This window comes from Marmota monax, unplaced genomic scaffold (genome assembly GCF_021218885.2).
Source record: "Marmota monax isolate L192 unplaced genomic scaffold, Marmota_monax_Labrador192_F-V1.1 WCK01_AAM20220418_F8-fsc00005, whole genome shotgun sequence".
Taxonomy (NCBI): Eukaryota; Metazoa; Chordata; class Mammalia; order Rodentia; family Sciuridae; genus Marmota; species Marmota monax.
This window is the reverse complement of record NW_026692254.1, coordinates 9,042,936-9,065,927: the sequence shown is the minus strand read 5'-3', so window position 1 is coordinate 9,065,927 and position 22,992 is coordinate 9,042,936. Positions and strand designations below refer to the sequence as shown.

At 40.8% G+C, this 22,992-nt stretch overlaps 2 protein-coding genes across 4 annotated transcripts; one reads left to right on the top strand and one right to left on the bottom strand.

Annotated features, from left to right (window-relative positions):
- Positions 1-995: 995 nt before the first annotated feature.
- On the bottom strand, positions 996-22,772 carry Cstl1 (cystatin like 1). 3 transcript variants are annotated; one of them, XR_006850738.2, is made up of 3 exons: positions 19,675-19,830; positions 19,448-19,558; positions 996-4,194 (listed from the first exon to the last, which is right to left on the bottom strand). XR_006850738.2 is itself a non-coding variant. In XM_046439501.2 (3 exons), the coding sequence occupies exons 1-3, from the start codon at positions 22,770-22,772 to the stop codon at positions 17,999-18,001; spliced, it is 414 nt and encodes a 137-aa protein (XP_046295457.1). In that variant the 3' UTR covers positions 16,541-17,998. The 3 variants fall into 3 exon arrangements, 1 of the variants encoding a protein (XP_046295457.1); XM_046439501.2 differs by lacking the exons at positions 996-4,194; positions 19,675-19,830 and adding exons at positions 16,541-18,082; positions 22,554-22,772; XR_009226028.1 differs by lacking the exon at positions 996-4,194 and adding an exon at positions 18,059-18,082.
- Positions 9,512-13,212, top strand: Cst11 (cystatin 11). The gene is made up of 3 exons (XM_046434291.1): positions 9,512-9,733; positions 10,667-10,771; positions 13,129-13,212. The coding sequence occupies exons 1-3, from the start codon at positions 9,512-9,514 to the stop codon at positions 13,210-13,212; spliced, it is 411 nt and encodes a 136-aa protein (XP_046290247.1).
- Positions 22,773-22,992: the final 220 nt, after the last annotated feature.

The following is a 22,992-nucleotide window of genomic DNA, read 5'->3' as shown; positions in this document are numbered from 1 at the left end:
GACTAATCTAAGCCCTACTCTGGCTGTATCCTGTATGTTTTGATATATTGTGTGTTTATTATATTTGAATTCAAAGAATTTTCTTATTTCCTTTGTAACTTTTTGATTCATGAGTCATTTAAAAATATACTATTAAAAATGTACTATTAAATTTACAAGTATCTAGAGGTCTAGAGGTCTTCAAGTTATACTTTCATTGTAGTGGTCTACTCTGAACAAAAAACATACTCTGAATCAGTTGCATCTTTTGAAATTCTTGAGGTTTCTCTCCTTATTGATTTTCTGAAAATGCTTTAATTTTCGCTTAAGTTGAAGAATATTTTTGCTGGCTATAGAATTATAGGGTCTTTTTTAACAGCATACTACAAGGACACAGCCACATCAATGTTTATAGCAGCACAATTCACAATAGCTAAACTGTAGAACCAACCAACCAACCTAGATGCCCTTCAGTAGATGAATGGATAAAAAAAAATGTGGCATATATACACAATGGAATATTACTCAGCAATAAAAGAGAATAAAATCATGGCATCTTCAGGTAAATGAATGGAGTTGGAGAAGATAATGCTAAGTGAAGTTAGCCAATCCCAGAAAAAAACAAATGCCGAACATTTTCTCTGATATAAGGAGGCTGACTCATAGTGGGGTAGGGAGGGGGAGCATCACAAGAATAGCCGAACTCTAGATAGGGCAGAGGGGTGGGAGGGTAAGGGAGAGGTAAGGGAGGGGGCAGGGGTTAGCAATGATGGTGGAATGTGATGGACATCATTATCCAAAGAATATGAATGAAAATACGAATTGGTGTCAACATTGTGCTCTATATTGTAATATGAATTGTAATGCATTCCACTGTCATTTATTTTTTAAAAATCAATTTTAAAAGAATTCTAGGTTTTTGAATTATTCTCTTTTATTTATTTGAAACATCAAAGCTGGGCTTCTTAAAGTGGTCTATTTCTAGTTCATTTTTACTCCTAGGATTTGACCTTTGATGATTTAAGCTGAAATCATGGGATACTTACCCCAGACTTTCTTTCTTGGCAGGTGCAAGTTTTTGTCTACTTTTAATCCCCTCAGTTAAAGCAAAAAATTAAAATGCCCTGAAAATCACAGCCTTTTATCTCCATTATTACCCCCAGTACCCTCCCACTCTCTCCTTTCTGCCCCTCCAGGTGTTTCTCTGAGTCAGGCAGGAGAGAGAGAAGACTGTTCCACATCAGGCAAGTGTCCATCACCATGATGTCTCTCCCAGGGGCAGTGATTAATGTCTGCAACCAGAGTTCTCACCATGGACACCAGGCTGGGTCCTCAGGTCAACTTAAGTTGACCTTCAACTGAAGGTCAGAGGATTTAAGCATCAAGGAGATCAGAGCATGCTGAATTGAGCTGCTGCTTCTGAGGTTGGTCCTGACAAAAGATTTTTTGTCAATCAAATGACTGTCCAGGACCCCAGGGACAGGATTATGTGGCTAGATCTTTTGGAGCTTCAAGGGCAAAGCAGAGGCTTTCCTGGTTAAGGTCCCTGGGGGATTTGTGGGAACTCCCAGAAGTTCTCCCGGGTTTGGCTTCATTGTCAGGGAGGTTCATAATTGAAAATATTTTTGTATACTTATGTTAATAGCAGCTTTATTTACAATAGCCAAGAGTTGCAAGCAGCCCAAATGTCTATCAATCAATGAAAGTATCAACAAAATGCAACATTTATGTATAATGGAATACCATTCAGACTTAAAAAGGAAGGAAACTGTGATACATGCTACATTGTGGATGAACCTAAAGGATTTATACTAAGTAAAATATGCCAGTCACAAAAAGATAAGTACTTAACGCTTTAACTTATATGAGTACCTAGAGCAGTTAAACTCACAGACACAGAGAGTAGAATGGTGGCTGCCAGGGGCTGATTTGGGGGCAGAGAAATGGGGAGTTATAGTTTAATGTGTATAGAGTTTCCACTGGAGATGATGAAAAAGTTCTGGAGTTGGATGGTGAGGTGATTGCACAACAATGAGAGTGTGTTTAATACCACTGAACTATACTTAAAAATTATTAAAATGACAAATTTTATGCTACTTGTATTTTACCACAAAAGGGCTCAGGAGAATTCAGAATCACAACAGAGAAGCCCCTGGTTTGAAGGGCAAACTTCAAATACTTATAACATCTTTTGGCATTGTCCTCTGCTGCTCAGTCTGGCAGTGAAGGGGTAGGAGAGACCAAAGGAAAAAATGTCCTTCACCAAATACAGCCCGTTCCTGACCTTCTTGGTCTACTCTGGTCTCCCAGATGTTTTGAGGGTAGCTGCCTCTTTCTAAAGCTTTGTGTTGTCCAGGAACAGTAGGGGCTAATGGTAGCCTCTCTGGAAAGAGTTTCTCTGCCCACTGAGCTTTGGCAGAGTTCAGCCTTCTCAGAATACCTCTGTCCAGGTGCCTGATTCTTGTATGGCATTTGACATCATCATTTAGCCAGGGAAGAAACCAAGAAGAACACAATAGAGTTGCTATCTGGTATTAGGCTATATCTTCCTTTTGAGTGCTCTGAAAAAAAGTTGTGGATTAAAAAAAAAAAAACAGCTTTTCTTCACTCATTCACCCATAAATGATTAATGCATCCATAAATCAGAAACAGGATCAAGCATCAATGTACATATTTCATCATTTGAAAAAACAGGAATTTTCTTTCTGGCATCTGGCAAAATTCTTTTATGAGTGGCTCAAGGAAATTTACTGGAAGGGAAGGTGGGTGCTAGGAAACAGAATTGCCAATTATAGTCGTTCCTGGAATCCAAATGGCCAAGGAACTCATATCAAGTCTCATGGGTCTCTCGTCCCCTGTCCCATCCCACACTTTCAACGATGCCCCTGAATTATAAACTGATGGATAAATGTGTTCATTTCAGGGACACTTCTGTCCCTTAGTTCTCAAAGTTCTAATTGTTACTACTTCAGAAGTTGGGAGGGACTAAACAGTTGGCACAGCACCCAGTAAACAGAGGTTCCTTTTATCAAGCTTAACTAGTTCTCAGGAAGGAGAACAAAGCAATTGGAGGTCTGCAGAGAAAAATAACCCGAAACTGGGCTTCCAGTAGATGTGGAATGTGTCCACTTACTGAGGCCAAGGAACTCAAACCAAGAGAGAATCAAGAACCTGCTTCTGTTATGGGATATCACTTGTACCAGGATGCCTTCCTCATATGTGCATTAGACAAATACAAATTCAAGGAGATCCTAGAATATAATAACCTTTCAAAGGTATCAAGGAAAGACTGAGAAGGTATTCTTCATGGAAGAAGGCCAAATTAACAGGTGACTTTGTGTCCTTTTATTAGTAAACTAGAAAAGGTTCTTTCCCCCATGAAGTTTCAGAGGGAAAAGCTCTTTACATTGTCATTATATTTCTGCAAGTTTGAGATTCTTTTAAAATAAAACTTACATTTAAAAACTCAGGGGGCTGGGGATGTGGCTCAAGTGGTAGCGCGCTTGCCTGGCATGCGCGGGGCGCTGGGTTCGATCCTCAGCACCACATAAAAATAAAATAAAGATATTGTGTCCACCGAAAACTAAAAAATAAATATTAAAAAATTCTCTCTCTCTCTCAAAAAAAATAATAATGATGATGATGATACTCAGCAGTGTTCCAAGCACATGCTTAGAATCCCAAGAAGTGTGACTGAGGCAAGAGGATCATGAGCTCAAGTTCAGCCTCCACAACTTAGCAAAACCCTGTCTTAAAATAAAAAAATAAAAAGATCTTGAGATGTAGCTCAGTGGTAGAGCACCCCTCAGTTCAATCCAGTACTTCCAAAAAAAAAAAAATTTAGCAGTGCTGCAGTGCTGGGATACAGCAGTCTCCTCAGCATTTGGAGTTGAGTAAGAGAGGCAAGGAGGTGATCCAGCAGGACATCAAATGCAGGCACAGATATGTCCAGGTTATAGTACTGTGACCCAGCTCTGCACATTCAGCAATAGGAAAATATCTTGTTTCTTCAGAGAAAGAATTACACATTATTGCAGCTGCAAATATCTTCAATCCAGACGAAGGTCATTTCTTTGCAGATTAGAAGGCTGAGATACAAGGAGAATGCAGAGGCATTGCTCCATGTGGTGCTTCTGGCTTTATCAAAGTCCCTCAGGGCCATCAGAAGGGAGCACAAAACTTGGCCTAGCGTCCGGCCCATGAAGGCTCCATGCTCTGTCAACAGAAAGTGCGCAGGAAGTACAATGAGAGGAAGAAAACCCACTCAGGGTGTGTTAATGAGCAGGCGACTCTGGGGACCTGGAGCTCTTTCCCAATGGGGAGCCCAAGGAGACTGTGTGGAGTACCTGCTCTGGAGGTGGCCCACCTGAACTGCACAGAGGCTGGGATGCTGATTCCCGTGTTCTTGCCTGTAGAGGATGCTTATAGGTATATAAAATAAATTACTGGCACCTTTGGCCTATTCCATGTGGGCAAACAAGCCTTGTGGCCAGAGAAAGCCTCAAGCAAAGTCACGGTCTTTTTGGAGCACCCTCAGGTCTGCCATGCACATTAAACAGGGATGTGAGCAGTAAAGGGCTGAGTCTCTACAGTGTTTTCTGTTCTGAACCTATGGGCTTGGCCCTATCCTCAGGATGGTAATTCCCCAGAATAGGACAACTGAACCAACCCTCTCCCAATACAAAGAGAAAACACATCTGTGATAAAACTCCATATAGGATTGGTGTGTTGGTGCTTAGTGCAAGAGCCTGATCTAAATCAATGGCCTCTGGAAAAATTTTAGTTATCAAAGTTTAAGCTTGTTCTACAGGGCCAGCCAAGTTTCAGTTAGATCAAGAAAGGGAAGAGAACTTTCAGAATACTAGTGGAGATAATAAGGGATTTTGCTCATGAAAGATGGTGAACTGGAGAAGATGAAGAGGTTAGACAATTGGGTGCAATTAGGTATTTGACAAAGGTGTAAGAGGATAAGCATCCATCAGATCATGGTAAGTCATAAAGGAAATGGGGGTGTGAGGTATAATGGGATTGATCCTAGAAGTCTCTTTTGTGAAAGGGGGGATAATCAAACAAAAGTTTTAAATAATTTAACTATTCAGCATTCAGGACAAGGTATGGGCCCTCCATAGTAGCAGTTTGAGAGGCAATTCCCTGAGCAGTGGTGGCTTCCCAGGAAGATCAAAGTGGTAATGTCAGGGCAGCTGGCAATGTGCCATCAGGCAGTCCTTGGGGTGGCTATAAGGATTGCATGGTGGCAGTTAGCATCTGGCCCAAGAACTTCGTGTCTCTCTCTTTTTTTTTAATTTTTATTATTAGTTGTTCAAAACATTACATAATTCTTGACATATCATATTTCATACATTTGATTCAAGTGGGTTATGAACTCCCATTTTTACCCCGTATACAGATTGCAGAATCACATCGGTTACACATCCACTGTTTTCCATATTGCCATACTAGTGTCTGTTGTGTACTGCTGCCTTTCCTATTCTCTACTATCCCCCCTCCCCTCCTCTCCCCTCCCATCTTCTCTCTCTACCCCATCTACTGTAATTCATTTCTCCCCCTTGTTTTTTTTCCCTTTCCCCTCACTTCCTCTTATATGTAATTTTGTATAACAATGAGGGGCTCCCTTCCATTTCCATTGGTGTCTCTCTTAATGCTGGGGCATGACTCACTGGAGCAGATAGCAGGCCTTCCTAGCAGCTCAGTGTGGTGCCATCTCATGGACTGTATTTTTTCCAACTTGTGTTCTGATTTGTGCATAACTTAACCTTAGGAAACAAGCATTTTCCTAAAGTTGAAAATTATTTATAATTCTATCTTATGTTGTATAATATTGCATGGTATCAAGGCATAAAAATATGCTATTTTATGTCCTTGTTGTTGAACATATATATGTTATTTCCAAATCTTTGCAAATGTATGTTGCAATGATCACTCTCTCCCTCCCTCCCTCTCTCCCTCCCACTCTTTCTCCTGGTGTGTGTTTGTGTGTGTGTGTGTGTGTGAAAAATAAATAAATATATATATAAAATGTGTTGAATTATTACTAATGGCCAATTTCTAATATCAGAATTATTGAATTGAAATACATGAAAGATTTTGAGCCATTTCCATGAAAACACCAAAAACAAAAATGATAGATCATATATAGGACAAAATAGAATAGTCAAAACAAAATAAAGCAGACCCATCTGATACTTGACATTATTGAAATAATGATTCAATACAGAAAGAATAGTCTTTTCAACTAATGATGTTGAAACAAGTGAGCTTCCACACACAATAGAAATGAGCTGCATACTCAACTTCAAAACTTATGCAAAAATTAACACCAAATGGAACGACAGGCAAAAAATGGTACATGATAAAAGTTTTAGAACAAAAGATTCATGAATCAAGGCTAGGCAAAAAGTTTTCAAACACGACACCAAAACCACAATCCTTACTCTAATGAAAATACTGCTAAATGAAAAGACAAGTTATAACCTGGAAGAAAATACTTTCTTTTCCTTTTTTAATTGGTGCATTATAATTATACATAATCTTGGGGCTCATTGTTGCATGTTTGTATGTAACATGTGTATGTGAGTTGGTCAATTTCATTCTCCTTCATCTCCCATTTCTCCTCCTCCTCCCTCTCCTTTCCCCTTCTTCTATTCTACTGGTCTCCCTTCTATTTTCATGAGATCTCTCTCTCTCTCTCTCTCTCTCTCTCTCTCTCTATATATATATATATATATATATATATATATATATATATATATATATATAAAATCTTTCTCTCTTCTATTTTCTCTCTACTTCCACATACAACCCTTGACTTTGAGTCTGTTTATTCTGCTTAATATAATGCTCTCAAGTTCCATCCATGAGAAAACACTTTCAAATCCCATATCCAGAGAAAATTTGTGTCCAGAGAATATATAAATAATCTTCAAAACTCAACACTTAAAAAACAATTAATAAATGGTCAAAAGGCAAAAACAGACACTTTAACAAAAATGTATAAATAGAAAAAAATCATAAAGTGACCATTGACTAATAGGCAATAAATTTCACATCATTACCAATTAGACAAATGTTAAAACCATGATGAAATACCAATGCTGGATGCTTACATATGCTATTTCCGATCTTGTAGCAACTCTGCAAGAGAGAATTAATGAATGTGTCTCTGCCATGACATCCTAGAAGACAAAATTTCGTAAATATTGTTTAGAACACCTTACAATAATCTCATCATGTGTTGGTCATATGAGCCCATGAGAATCAGAAGCCAAAAATAAAGTGACTTAAACATACAAGAGTTCATTTTCTTCTATAAAAGAAGTTAGGATAGCAATATAGGCTTGGAATGGAGACTCCAAAAATTGATGAGGGCACAAGGCACCAAGTTCCTTTCATCTTTCTGCTGTTCCATTCTCAGAGCTAGTCTCTGTCCTTAGTTTATTTCTTCTTCCAATACAGCTGCAGGGGCTCCACTCATCATTTGCCTATTCCCAATAGCAAATAAGGAAAATGTGACTCTTCCCAACCAAGTCAGCTCTTCATAGAATGAAACCTTCTATGTCTCAACTATTATTTTACTTATTTCTTGGTCAGATGATATCATGGTTTGGATCTGGAATATCCCCCAGAGCAGCAATGTTCAGAGATACGGCTTTCGGGAATTGAATGGAACATGAGCGCTCTGACCTCATCAGGGGATTAATCCATTGAGAGCTAAATGGGAGGTGAAGGAAACCGTAGGCATGTGGCATAATTGAAGGAAATAGATCACTGAGGGTGTACCCTGGAAGGGTATTTCTTGTCCTCAGCCCTTTCTCCATCTCCTTTTTTCTCAGCAAGAGAAACAATAAGAGAGGTAAATAGGGAGCCTACATCCTGGGAACAAATTTTTACCCCTCACACTTCAGATAGAGCTCTAATCTCCAGAGTATACAAAGAACTCAAAAAATTAAACAACAAGAAAACAAATAACCGAATCAACAAATGGGCCAAGGACCTGAACAGACACTTCTCAGAGGAGGATATACAATCAATCAACAAATACACGAAAAAAGTGCTCAACATCTCTAGCAATCAGAGAAATGCAAATTAAATCCACTCTAAGATACCATCTCTCCTTTGTCTTTAATTCAAAGATCCTTTCACCTATTACAGTGGGATTGAGGTGGTTGAGTGTCTCCGTGTATCTTTTATGCTTGTGTATGTCAGTGTGGGTGTGTACATGGGGCATGTCTGTGTGGGTGTGTCAGTGTGAGTTTAGATATGTATGTGGAGCAAGGGTATAGGTGCACAAGTCTGAGTGTAGATATGCGCTTGTATGTGTGTGCTGGTTTGAGTGTAGGTGTGTATGTGGAACAGGAGTGTAGACACACGTGCCTGTCTGTGGCATGCCTGTGGACAGGCATGTGTCTGTGTTAGCATCAATGTGGATAAGTGGATGAATACTATATGTGTCTGCAAGGAAGGCTAGGTGGGAGGTGTTAGGAGAGAGATGCTCTTTCCTTGTCATGGGGCCTTCCACCCACGGGAAAACCTAGCTGATCATTAAGAACAACACTTGGAACAGGCATCCTATCCTCCCAGGTAGGTCTTCCCTATACTCACCCACATTCTCCCCTGGGTTCCCACACACAGGAAGGAAACATCACTACACATCATTGAATTATATCCTTCCAAATAATACCTCAAAAGGCTTTCTTAGTAGTAATACCTACCAGTGCATCCAGCTGGCTCCTGCACTGAGGGCCAGTGACATGAGTGCCAGCCTTCTCCTACAAGACTTCTTCCTTCTCCACTTGGACACCAAGCTTGGGGTTCCCATGTGGTCTTATCTTGCTGAGAGCAGTTTCCAGCTAGAAAGCTTTTTGCATCTCTCACCTGAGAATATAGAACCTCTCCCTTGGTCTCTTTCTCGCCCCATCCTCCTCCAAAACATGGATTTGGGGACAGGTGCCATTGGCCTCACAGGTAAGCCTTTCTGACTTCACATTCTTCTGTCTGGTCACCTATTCCTTTGTTCTTTGGAGAATGCTTTCTGTACAGACCTTACCTTCAGGGACTCCTACTTCCCAGGCCCACCTGGTGTTGACTTGCTTCCTGGAATCCAATACCCTCATGTCTTAATAATTTCCTGTACCCCAGACTTCCTACAGAACATGCTCAAGTGAGCTCAGGGGACAGAGGCTCCTGGCCTGGCTTCCATTAAGATTGTACTAAGTCCACAGAAAAGTGTGTATTGCTGAGGAAGCAGCTGCAAAAAAGAATGTGTGTGTGTGTGTGTGTGTGTGTGTAAAACAAGAGCTTATAAGAAAAGAATGACAGAAAGTGGAGTGAGCTTGTCAATCATTGCACTCTTCCCAGAGCAGGCAAGAGAAAGGAGGAGGAGAGGTGAAGTGTGGGTGTTCACTATGGGTTGCTTTTAAATCCAGCCAGGGTAGATGGGGCTGCCAGTCTGATACAGCTGGCTCCTGGGAGGGATAGGAGTGGGCTTTTCCTGTTCCTATCTAGCTAAAGGAGGATGGCCAGACTCTGGCAGTCTCTGAAGCTCCTGCTGGCCATTCTAATGTCCCTGGTGGCCTTCACCTACCAAGTAAAGAAATCCTTGATAAGTATCCATGAAGCATCTGCAGTGGAAAACTTCGTAGAAGACACATTAAAGTACATCAACAATGAATACAACAAGCAAAGTGATGACACGTACAACTTCAGGATCCTTCGAGTCCTAAAGATCCAGAAGAAGGTCAGTGAGTGGCTTCCATCCTCTCCTCACCACACCCAACCTCCAGGGACCCACTGATATTACAGGGTGTGTCCTACTCCAGTGAAATCTAGTGCCGCATGAAGCAGGCATTTTTTTTTAAATATAATTTTTTATTTCTCACTGAGATCCTTCTCCAAATTTAGGTATAAATGGGGCCAATAGATGGTACTTGATAATGCAAAACAATTATTGCTTGTTCTTTCAGAATAATTCTAATGTTTCAATCTTCATCCACATTAATCTTTTAATTTTTTATTTTTTATTTATAAATAACAGCAGAATGCATTACAATTCTTATTACACAGATAGAACACAATTTTTCATATCTCTGGTTGTATATGCAGTATATTCTCGTGAAGCAGGCATTTTAAAAGAAATATACATTCTCTAGAATGAATGAAGTTGTTCTTTAAAGATACTAAAAAAAAATAATCAGTGGTCAACAACTTATACACCAAGGGCCAAATCTCCTGCTGCCTGCATTTGTAAATAGAGTTGCTTTGAAGCCCAGCCAAACCTACACATATATACCACCTATGGCTATGGTAATGCTTCCATGGCACAACTGACAAGTTGTAGCAGAGACTAGATAGTTCACAAAGCCTAAAATGTTTACAATCTATCCTTTACCAGAAAAACTTTACAGATTTCTGCCTTGAACCCTTTGCATCACTTCTATTATACAATGGGGGAGTTTGCTTATGAAGCAAGAAACATAGTGTTTCTTGTGGCTTCTGGTGTATTCTCTTTGAATGACAAAAAGAGGCAAGGCATCACACAAGAAGAGACCATCAATCAGTCTAGGACTGGGTCTTTGCCCTCAGGCAAAGTATAAATGAATGTCTGCACGCAGAAACAGCAGAGAAGGGAGAAGAGGTTGTTCTGCATCTCCTTGTCTCTTGATGCCCACAGATAACCGACCATATGGAGATCCTTGCACATGTGGAGATGCAGAGAACTGTCTGCCTGAAGCCAAAGATGGGCAACTGTGAAATTCAAAATGGGAAACTTTTCAAGGTACTTGGTAAAACACATTCACATAGAGAGAATTCATTTTCAGTAGGTTATTTTTTTCTGTATGATGAGGTTGGGACAGAACTATTTAGGATTCATTCAAGCTTTCTTGAGGGGCTGGGGATATGGCTCAAGTAGTAGCGCGCTAGCCTGGCATGCGTGAGGCACTGGGTTCGATCCTCAGTACCACATAAAAATAAAGATATTGTGTCCACCTAAAGCTAAAAAATAAATATATAAAAAAATTCATTCAAGCTTGCTTGAAAATAATGCATGAATAATACCTTCTTTCTCAGTGAGAAAAAGCAAAGATGGGAATGACCAAGGTATCACTCTTTGGTTGCTGAAAGGATTATAAAGAGGCTGAAGTGGTCCAGAGGAGCCGTAGAGATGACTAAGTTGCAGGGGGATAGGAAACAGTCAAATTATTAGTAAAACTCTAGCAGCCAGAGGAACCCAGCGCTTGCTGAATATCTAAACATCAGCACACCAAGAATGTGAAATTCCTGAGCTCCTGTCCTTCTTCCTTTCAACCAACAGTGTTTGGAAACCATAAGACCAAAAAACAAGTTGAAAATAATTCGGCCAGTGGCAGAGCTGGGTTGGGGAGAATGAGCCCATGTGTGTATGATATGCTGCGTGGCCTCCTGCCCCAAAGTCTGCTCAGTCATCAGCATGATTCATTCCTGCTTAGCACTGTTTACCTGAAGGAGGCTGGGCAGACACTGGCCCACACCATCACTACTGTGTGCAGAGTTAGGGTCAGTTCTCTGTACAGAAAGACCTGGAAGTTTGTCTCAGAAGTCTTCCAGATCTCTTACTCATCCAAAAAAATTAAATCTAGGATAATTGTATATCCCTCCTTGCCTAGAAGAGTCCTGACTTATGACAACTTTTTAATATAATCATTTAATAGCATATCCTTTTGCTTATATCATGGCCTTGCTTGATTCATAAATTATGTGGTCACCCTAGTTATAATAGTCTGAGGTTTCTCAACACAGAAATGTGTCCATCCCTGGATTCCCTTCTCATGCTCTGCATGTATAATTCTTCAAAATCTAGCAAAGAAGTCTTCTTTGGTTCTTCCCTGGGGAAGATCATAAAATTTCTGTAAAGAATAATTTAATCTAACAGTAAAGTCAAATTTTTAAAAATTAAACTTTCTTACTAGAGAGACTGAATTGGTGGAGTTAGTATGCTGAGTTCTATTTTAAGAAAAATGTAAAAGTAAGCCTCACCCTTTACATTCTAGGCTTCCAAGTGAAAAGCAGGAAAAACAGAATCAGACCTCCCAAAAAATAATAATCAATCATATGCAAAATATATTTAAAATATTGATTTTCATTATGGAATAAAAATGGAGTAAAAAATAAGAGAAACTTGGGAAACGATAAAAAGAAAGCAAGGAGAAAATAATGATATGCATAGATGGATGGACAAATTAAGGAAACCAAGATGGATGGATTGGGTGAAAGGAAGGAAGTTAGATGCATAGATGGAAGGAAGGAAAATGAATGGACATTGAATGGAATTGCAAGAGTGTTTGTATGAATGAATGGATAAACAGATGAGTAGATGAATGGAAGGATATAAATGGTTGGAAGGAAGGGAGGGAGAGAGAAGAAAAGGAAGAAAGGGAATCAATGGAGGCCAAGTAAGAGAAGGTATAGAGTAAAAACCACGAGTAAAAATGAAAAGGAAAAACAATCAGTGGTTCCTATGGTGAACAATGGCTGGGCAAACACTTCATTTTTATTCTTCAAATCTAATCATAAATGGATGTTTTCTGAAATGATTCCAGCAATATGACTATCAAATGACTAAAATCAAGAATATAAAAACAGATCTGGATTAGAGAGGCAGTGTGGAAAGCCACTCCAAATGCACACACCTTTAAGTCCTGATGCACCACGGGGATCTGAAAGATCACTGTAGTCTGTCACCGTAGTGTCATGACTCTTGACTCACGCTTTTTCCTTCTTCGGATAATAAGGTGTGGCCCTGGGAGTGGCCCTAGGAGTAGGCGGCACCCAGAGGGGTTGAGATACACTCACTTGTTCCCTTGTAATCCTACCCCTTGCCTCATTTGAATGGCTTCATCCCAATAAAACGGTTCAGCATGTGCTCCTCTCTCTCTTGCCATCCCAGGACCCAAATAAAAAGGTATTTGTCTCTGTGTGATTATTTCATGCAGCCCAGTTCACCTGGAGTGACCTTGAGTGTTTAGTCATGAGACCCGACAAGGTGGTATTGTTTTCCCTGTCCTTATATCTTATATCCCCTTCTTTCTCCCTTGCATATAAATTTCACTTTGCATGTTAATCTCCTTAAGTACTGGTTTTGTTTTTTTGTTTTAGAAAATCCAGTGCTACTTCTCAGTGTTTGTTATACCCTGGACTGAAACGTACAAAATTCTGGGCAAAAACTGCAGCAACATCTGAATGCCCTGGAGCACACATCTGTAGTCACTGTATTCAATGGTCCAGAAACCAACAGTAATCTTCAGTAGACAATAAATATTTGTCAACCTGTTTCCTTTAATGGTCTTCATGGTTGTGACTCTACTCTCTTTTTCTTTTTCTTAAATTCTTCAGCTCTTAATAATATGATGTGGAGAGTCTGCTGGACCAGGACAATTTTGGGGTCCAAATGAAGTAATATGAATAATTTCTTCTGCCTTGCCTGACAAGAGAATTTCAGCCTTATATCAAGCAGGAGTCTTTAGATATTAAAATAAGATGGAAAAGATAAGGAGATTAAACAGAAGGGAAAATGTTTCAAGTAACTTGAATAAACAGCCCAGGGATATTTGCAAGTGTGTCCCATAATGGAATCTCTGAGGAGCCTAGTGAAGAGCACCCCTGTCCTCACCTGAAATTCGAAACAAAGAGAGCCAGGCAGAATAGCACATGCCTATAATTCCAGCAGCTCAGAAGGCTGAGGCAGGAGAATCACAAGTTCAAAGCCAGCCTCAGCAACCTAGTAAGGCCCTAAGCAACTTAGAAAGACCCTGTCTTAAAATAAAAAAGGGCTGGGGGTGTTGCTCAGTGGTTAAGAACCCCTAGGTTCAATCCCTAATACCAAACAAAAAATGTGTGAAAGAAGGAGAAAAAACACAATTAAGAAATATGAGACTTTTGTTATTGATTAGCTCTAGGTTGAGAGATAGATGTACCTCATTTTCACATGTAAGTGTACTTTCTACACCAAACTCCATAATTAGACTTCTGCCCCAACACACCAGCAACACTGGATCAGAGCTGGTCTTTCCATGAATTCTGTAGTATTCCTGCTGTAGGAGCAAAGGAAAATATATGCTCCCTGTTGGAAGAGGAAATGGGATACAAGACCTATTTTATTTTCCCCACGTAGACTGTCAGATTAATTCTGCCAGGAGAGGAAGGATCAAGGCAGGGAAAAATCAGCAATGCCATTTTAAAGGGGATGTGCTTTCTGTCTCAGTCTGTTTTCTGTTGCTAATGTTTCAACATCATAGATTGGGTATGTTATTTTTTTTAAAGGCAAATTTTGACTTGTGTTTCTGTTCCAAGATCAAAGGACATGATCTGGTGATGACCTCCCTACTGGCAACATCTGGAGGTGGCATACAGTATCACATGGTGAAAGCTATGGAGTACACAAGAGACCCTTATCAAACTGGCTTCTATAGCAGAGCCACTCTCAAGATAACCCACTAACTCATGAACCCGCTAATCTATTTACCATGTGAATGAATTATTCCTTTAATCATGTGAATGGATTAATCTATTAATCACATGTATGGATTAATCCATTCATGAGAGCAGAGCCCTAACCACCTCTCAAAGGTCCCAAATGATCCTTTTAATACCTCACAATGGTGATTAAATGTCAATATAAGTTTAGGAGGAAACAAACCATATTCAAATCACAGCACTTTTCATGACGGCTGGACAACAGTGGGGTATAAATGTCCCCCCCACCGGATGATTTGACTCAAGGCCTCAAACATTGACAGCAGGCTCCTCCCACTCCACTTCCTCCACATGGTCTCAGGAGAGCTGCCAGCAACTCAGTGGGATCACCTTTGTCCTCATTCACATCCAGTAGAAAGGAATATCTCATGCCCAAGCCTCTAGAAAAAGGCTTAAAACACACACACACGCACACACACACACACACACACAACACAGAACATTCATCTAAGGGAGTTGGAAGTTAGGAATAGGGATATTATCCAATGGTTCCAGTCAGTATTAGTTGAGGGTAGCTCCTAGAGGGCATTAATTCCCTAGTATTTCTGGCCTGGTTGCTCCAGAGCACAGCAAACAGCAGAGAGTACCTGCAGATAAAGGGGTACAGGTGCTGGCACTTGGAAGTTGACCTGGCATGCACAGAGAGAGAAAGGCTGAAAGGATACAGCAGAGTACCAGCAGAATGTTCCTTGCACATATGCATTGTAAACTGTGAGGCATACTAGCCACAACAGGATAGCTGGGACCTCTCACATAACAGAAACTTTAGCTTCTAGTCTCTATCAAAATTCTGGAAGGTTCAGGACCCTGTTTCATGTGGGTCCTAGGTGAGATTCCCCTCTGCCAACTATCTGGGATGATACTAACCTAAAATATCAGCAAGTTTGAAAAAAGCAGGACCTACTCATGAAACAGTTACAAAGATTAAAGATGATAATGTACATAAATTGCATAATACCATGTTCTAACACAAGGCAGGTATTCAAACGAATGCTAGCTAGTAGTAGGCAGTAGCAGTGATAATAATTTAATATTAATCAGTAACTAATGTTCTTCAGGTATTTTGGCTATTTTGTCCCCAGGGCAGGGATTATTATCTTTGGGGAGAAAAAAGAGATGGGACATTCATGCCCATTAATCTCTTGAATTTTTCAGCCCATATTTGAAGATTCTTTTTAAACTATTTTTTCTCATTTATTGTATTTTTATAGGAAATTACAAAGATAATTCAGAAAAGTTCCCTGGACCCTTCATCTAGTTATCCCTGGTAGTTTTAGTTTATATAATAGAAAAAAATCACAACTAGGAAGTTGACATTAGTACAGTGTATGTGTGTCATTTTGTTACATGTGTACATTTGTGTAACTACCACCACAATCCAGATATCAGACCCATGCCATCCCAGAGAGCCCTGCTATGCTGCTTCTGGATACCCAGTATCTCTTTGCCCTTTGCCTCACATTGGTCTGCTTATGCCCAACCCTTCCTGTCTGCCAATAATAAAAAGCAAGGTGGGCAGGTTGGGCAGCGAAAGTTCACTTTTGAATGTTCAAATCAATGTCATAAAGTTTAGTAAAACATTATAAAAAGAATAGAGAGACAATATAGAATTATATAAAACAAAAATAGAAATGGAACAATTAGTCCAACCATATAAATGAAAGATATAAAATAAATAGGTCTTAGAGGCTTAAATCAACCACTAAGAAATATTAAAAAGGCAATCAAGGAAAAAACTTTACAAACAGGTATTGAGCAAAAACTGCTAAAGGTTGAATATACATGCATCCTCATAATAACCAGTTCGACTTATAGGCACGTACTAACAGAAACAAGTATACATGCCCACCATACATACATACATGTATGTTTATTGCAAGTAGCTATTATTCTTATAAGTTGAAAACTACTCAAAAATTCATTATCAGAAAATAAATAAATTGTGATTTGTTTGTGTAATGGAATTCTACCCCATAATGAAAGTGAACTATAAGTACAAACACCAGCAAAATATATATTGAATGAAAGAAACCAAAAACAAGAGAATACATACTGCATAAATAATCTCTAAAAATTTAATCAGTTATCTCAACCAAGGCAAGGTGTTAGAATCGAGACAGAGGTTGCTTTTTGAGGTTCCTTATTTGCATCATGGAGGAAATCTCCTTGGAAAGCCATTTCATAGGTTTCTTACGATGATTGAATTAGATGGAGAGAGCAGCAGGCCTGTGAGAGGCACCCAGTTTGCCCCCATGGCATTAGATTTGCATGGCAGGATGCTTCTGACCTTTGCACAAGGATTTCACCAGCGTTTCCTCTTTTCCTCCATCCCCTTTTCTCCCCTAGGCCTCTCTGGTAATACTCTGTGTCTGGGGCAGGAGAGAAGACCAAAGAGTCATGTGGTACACTTGGCTTGCTCTCAGCCCCAGGTTGGGTCTAGCATGTACCTTCTCTACAAGAGTTATAGGAGGGAGAAGCCCATTGAGATAGGCCACTGCAAATTTTGGATGCTCAGTGATTTGTGCCAAAAAGAGGTAAACCAGACCCCTGAACTGTCATTCTTAGAAAGGATGCTGACTTTGGATAAAGTCTGAAGACATAAAGGGTAAACAGTTCCCCCACAATGATGCCAATTCTCCCTACCTGAGCAGAGGGCCTCAATGTGTCCAGACTGTCTGTATAGACCATGAGGTCTATGCTGAACATCTACTCTCCTGGGAGTCTAGAATTTTGACACACGCAGAGGTTGGGACCAGTTCCCAACAAAAACCATGGGCACTGATCTCTAACCTGCTTCTCTGGGATATGACATTTCATAAGTGTCATCACAGCTCAATGCTGGGGATTAAGCCTGTCCCCATGTGATGGCACTGGGAGAGGATTTTGCAAGCTTCCACCTGGTTTGTGTAGACTTCACCCAGGCACGCACCTTTTCTTTCTAATGATTTTGTTTTGCTTTTTGTCCTGAGTATGACTGTACACTAGTCCTCTGAGACCTCTAATGAATCACCCAACCTAGTTTGCTCCTGGGGACCTGAGACATACACGCAGTGTAAGTCATGGTGTGGTGTGTGTACAGGGAGAACACAGGGCTCCCCCATGCTTGGAACAGATGTCGGGGATGTTCCTGAATCCAGAATAGTCAGAAGAGGTGGGCTGGGGTCAAGAATGGCAAGGTTCCCTCAAAGACCACTGCACCAGACCCTAAAGACCACTGAATATGTGTGAGTCATATGAGTGAAGATATGAGTGTAGGGCTGAGAATATGAAGGTATGTGTGAATATGTACAAGTATGTCCATGTGTCTGCAAGTAGTGAGATTGTGTGTGTATGTGGGTGTATTAATGTGGGTGTCATTGAAAGTAAGGGTGAGTGAGCATGCATGTGGGTGTAGTGAGACCCCAGTGAAGGACACAATGCCTTTTAGAACTTTATAGCAGCTGGTGCACAGTGTAGCCATTAAAGGACTCATCGAAGATATTTGCACAAAAGCTCATTTCTCCAGACAAGAGCTGTTCCAGAGCTGGTAATATTGCACCCAAGGCACCGTGTATATCAAAGATTGGCAAATCAAAGTCTGTGAAGGGGAAAAAAAACATACAATCAGCTACAGAGGAAATAGTTTTCAAGGGCAAATAAACGGCTCCTGCCCCTCAGGCCCTGGTGGGCCCAGGGAGTAACTGTCTACAGTCAGCTAGTGGCACTAAGAGGGAGGGACACCAGTCTAGTCATTGGGGACCCATAGCAGGTGCACCTGGAGCCCATAACCCGGCAGGATCCAGGAATGATGGCAAGGGGCAATGACAATGTTCCTGTCCTCCACTCGTACATCTACATCCAGGCACAGGGAGAGATTCTCATATCTGCCAGCTTGAAGAAGGGACGAACTTAGGGACCAGGAAAAGCAGAAAGGGACAGGCATAACTTGGAAGACAAGGAAGAGATTGGACAATCCTCAGCAACTTGGAAAGTAAGAATCCAGACTTGAACAAGGGCCCCAAGGAAAAGGAAACACTGCTTTCTGCAGAGGGCTAGGCAGGTGGGAGTGGAGGCCAGGCGACAGAAGGCCTGGGCCCGTAACTATGCTGCCCAGTAGAGAGACTACCTAATCAAAGAGTCTTCCTCCCTCTTCCAGGTGCCTCAGGAGGTGTTAGGCAGTGCCCAGGGCTGCATCCTAACCAGCAGAATCCTCACAGCTGGAAAAGCTGCCAACATCCAATGAGTGCATTTCAAAATGTTCATTTCCAAACTAAAATCAGCACAATGTAGTGATGTATGCACACCAATATTTATAGAAGCATAATCCACAATAGCCAAGCTATGGAACCAACCTAGGTGCCCATTAATAGACAAATGGATAAAGAAAATGAGACATACATGCATAATGGAGTTCTGCTCAGCCATAAAGAAGAATAAAATTATGTCATTTGCAAGTAAATTAATGGAATTAGAGAACATCGTGCTAAGTGGAATAAACCAGACTTAGAAAGTCAAGAGTCAAATATTTTCTCTTGTACATGGAAACTAGAGAGAAAAAAGAAATTTAAAAAGGAATCTCATGAAAATAGAAGTACAGTAGAAGTAGGGAACCAGGAGGGAGGAGAGGAAAAGGGAAGCACTGAGAAATGAAGTTGACCCTGTATGAATATATCAGAGTGCATTCCAATTGTGTATATATAACTATAATGCAACAATACATAAATAAATAAGAGGGAGAGAATAGAGTAGAGGAAGGGGATCAGGGAAGGGATGAAGATAGGGAAAGAGGAAATACTGGGGGATTGAGATAGAGCAAGTTATGTTATATGCATTGATGAATATGTCAAAATGAACCTCACTATTATGTATAACTGTAATGCACTAAAAAGTAATAAATAAATAAAATGTTCATTCCACCTCCTTTTTGATCTCAGGTCCCTCTCAAAAGACTCCCATCACATACCTTTTTCAGCTTCTTTTTTTGCAGGGGGCAGTCAGTAGTTTTTGTTTCATTCCTTTTACATTTGGTCCTGCTGATCTTCACAGTAAGCAAATACTCCACTCCTGTTGTCAGCTGATGAGAAGCAACTGTTAGTTTTAACTCTATACATCCAATGACTGAGACTGTCCAAGAAGGGATAGAACTAGGATTGAATCCCCAGAGCCACAATTCCTGTTCCCATAGCTCACCCATCCAAAACTCAGCTCCTTTCTTCCTCTTGGCTTAACAAGTCTCAGTAGTACCCAAGGTTCCTGGTGAGCCCCCAATTCCTGGCCCCTGGATCAACTATAGATTGCTTATCTTCTGTTTCCCCTCCATATTCAGGACAAAGGAAGTGGCAGCAAGCTAGGTTGCCTAGCAACCACAAACCACTCCCGAGTGGTCACATACCATCTTCATAATGCAGAGAGCCAGTGTCTCATTTGTGTCCTCCCAGTCCCTACAGCCATTTCCTCCCTACCTAACCACCCCTTCCTGCCTGGTCAATGTGAAGAGAGAGAGAGAGTTTAGCACATAGCTAAAAATGGATTTCAGAATCAAAATTGATTTGGGGCATGCACTCCCCATTTACTGACTCTGTGACCTTGAGCAAGTTACTTAACAGCCTCATTTCCTTCACTTACAGAGTCCAAATAACCATTATGCCTTCTTGTGGAGTTAGTTATGTGCACTAAAGGGAAGCATGCAATTCACTTAATGCATTCAAAATACATTTTAAATTTTTTAAAATTATAAATTATTTAATATTTCAGTAAAGTATCTGGAACATTACTCTGGAGCAGCTATGGAGTTGGGAGAGCCAGAGAAGAGAAGACAGGAGATCTGGCTTTATCTCCTAAGATCTCTAAACTTGGATGATCCTTCCAACTCCCTGAATCTGTTTTTTTCTGGGGTATACAAGAATGAAGGAAGAGAATGTGGTAAATATGTGAGCTACAGGGAAGGCAAAGTCACGGCCATTTCCTATGGTTGTCCTTTGTCTTCTTTTACTCATGATCAAGTCTAACCCTGTGAAGACTAAAGGGAGGATGGTTAAGAAAGGTCTTTGTGGACAGGGAGATCCCACACTCAGAAGAAAAACTCTAATCCACTTTGCAAATGAGACATTGAGGCCTGTAGAGTTACATGATTATTGTTTCCTGTTGGGAACTGAGCTGGATTCCCCAGGTTATTAGAGAGCTCTGAATTGGTAAAGGAAAATGCTACAAGGAGTCCCCTACTTTCTTTCCCAAATGTCAGTGGTATAATCAAATGAAATAACTTGATGTTCTCTGGGGTTGTAGAAGCAAGGCATGTCCAGTCTGCTCCTGGAAGACTCCGCTAGAAAACTTCAGGGCAGGGCCTCAGGTATATCAGCCTAAAGCAATACTGTGACCCCAGCTCCAACATTCACTGGAAACACCCCAGGGTACAGATGCTCCTCTGCTGGTCATCAAAGGGCAGTTCCAACTATGAGTTGGCCTCTTGCAGGGCTGATCCAAACACTGTCACCCTGACCATCATATTCTCTGTATATAGGAAAAAATTACAATTCTTGTCATATATTTAACTAACAATCCAGTGTGCAAAGTATGATTCAGTTAGCCTTGATTTTTTTTTACCTTTGTCTTATTTATTTTTATGTGGTTGGTGCTAAGGATCGAACCCAGGGCTTTGCATGCACTAGATGAGCTCTCTACCACTGAGCCACAGCCACAGCCCCTTATCCTTGATTTTTGTAATAACAGCAAATGTTGTAATAATGTTTTAATAACAGCAAATGTTTTTACAAGTGCTATTAGATGTCAACACTGTGCTAAGTATTTCCCTCTTATTCTGACCCACTTCGCAGGTGAGGAAACTGATAATGGCAGAGTTGAGATGACACTTGACCAAAAGCCCACAGTTGGGAAGAGCTAAGTGTCAAAACCAGAAAGGATACTTGGAGCTCAGACTCAGGCAACCCTTCATACCAACCTGCTATAATACTCTGTAAGGTATTGGGACACTCATAGTCAGGGGCATTCACAATCAAATCTGCCCAGAGACCTGTCTCCAAGATCACCCAGCTATCAAGAGGCAAATCTGTTCTGTCGCTTATCGTTTTGAATGACATTAGAAATTTGTTCAGAAAGATTGTTTAGAAAGTCTTCTTTAACAGTTAACTGTTGATCATGGATTGATCTCACAAGTCAGGATTTGGAATCTTGGTTTTATCCTTGGGAAACAGATCCAAGACAACAAGTTAAGTGAGAACACTACCATCTGGCGGTAGAAGCATGTAATTGACAGGGACCCATAGGAATGTCGACTCTGTGGTAAGAGGACAGCCTGTGTATCACACTAACACTGCCCACCACAACACCCTGCCTTTCTGCCTGGCTAATCTTCCCTCTACCAAATGCTTGCATTTCTCTCTGGCTAGAGATCTTTCCCTTAATCAATTAGTTTTTCCCAATCTGGCTAAATTAAGACCTCGTACTGTCTTTGTCCTAAGTTACATAATTTATCATCTGAACTTGAGCGAAGGTTACACCAATAAAAGTGGTTTTCAAACAACTTCCCTTTACTTTATCATCTTTCAGTTGATATATTATTAAAACCTTGTAAACAGGAGGCAATGTAATTGAAGTCTATCTCCCACCTCTCCCACCTTTCCTGTCTCAAAAAGACTTCTGTGATTCTAGAACATAGAAAACCCAATCTGAAATTCTACAACCCTAGACACTGAAAAACTACTTTGGGGAAGAAGAAACCTGTAGAATGTTTGCATTTGCCAAATGAAACGCTTCTAAAAAACAGAAACATCCTGATTTATTATCCTCTGGAAAGAGCAGTAGGGAACCTCAGTGGACATGTTGCTTTTGACCAAGAGTAATGGAGTGAGGGTTGACTCCAGTCCTCAGACCAGTATTTTGAAAGCATGACTAAGGTAAACAACTCTAAAAGGCACCCATTCCAAGTGAAGCTGCTCCCCACTTGGAGTCACTGTCTTTGGCTTCTTTTGGGAGCCTCATCAGAAGGCCTATGTGTTGGCAAATACAAGAATGGGGGCCCTGAAAATGTCTGGAGAAACCAAGGCACAAACCTGCATCTGACTTCGAATTAGCTTTCGTACTCGAAATAAGTAGGTATCGTTGCTGGCGTTGTTGTAGGAATCAATGAAGAAGCTGAGTGTTGAGTTCCTATTGTTCTTGCTCATGGACACATTCTGGAAGCCCTCCCACCTTTCAAAGTGACCGAGTACAGCTACCAGCACCACCACAACCAGCAACAGCAGGGGAGTCCTCCAGTCTCTGAGGCCCATTTTTCAGCCTCAGAAACCTCCTCTCAATTGGCACAGGTGAGGGTACGCAGCGTCAGTAGCAATTCTCTTGCTCTTCCAAGGTGGATCTCACCAACAGCTTTTCCTGAAAGATGGCTTGCCTGCATTTAAACACAAATCAAGACCCAGGCCTCGTCCTTCTCAGGTCCTGAAGGAGGCCAGTCAAGGAAATCTCCCTGAAGGGCTTCTCAGCCCACACCAG

Bases quoted from the DNA above. Each gene is read 5' to 3' on its own strand.
- Cst11 (XM_046434291.1), top strand. From the start codon at position 9,512: ATGGCCAGACTCTGGCAGTCTCTGAAGCTCCTGCTGGCCATTCTAATG. The intron at 9,734-10,666 runs GTCAGTGAGTGG...TGATGCCCACAG, and splicing joins TCCTAAAGATCCAGAAGAAG to ATAACCGACCATATGGAGAT. The intron at 10,772-13,128 runs GTACTTGGTAAA...TTTTTGTTTTAG, and splicing joins AAAATGGGAAACTTTTCAAG to AAAATCCAGTGCTACTTCTC.
- Cstl1 (XM_046439501.2), bottom strand. From the start codon at position 22,772: ATGGGCCTCAGAGACTGGAGGACTCCCCTGCTGTTGCTGGTTGTGGTG. The intron at 19,559-22,553 runs GTTTGTGCCTTG...GCTTCTCATCAG, and splicing joins TAATTCGAAGTCAGATGCAG to CTGACAACAGGAGTGGAGTA. The intron at 18,083-19,447 runs GTATGTGATGGG...TCCCCTTCACAG, and splicing joins AAAAAAAGAAGCTGAAAAAG to ACTTTGATTTGCCAATCTTT.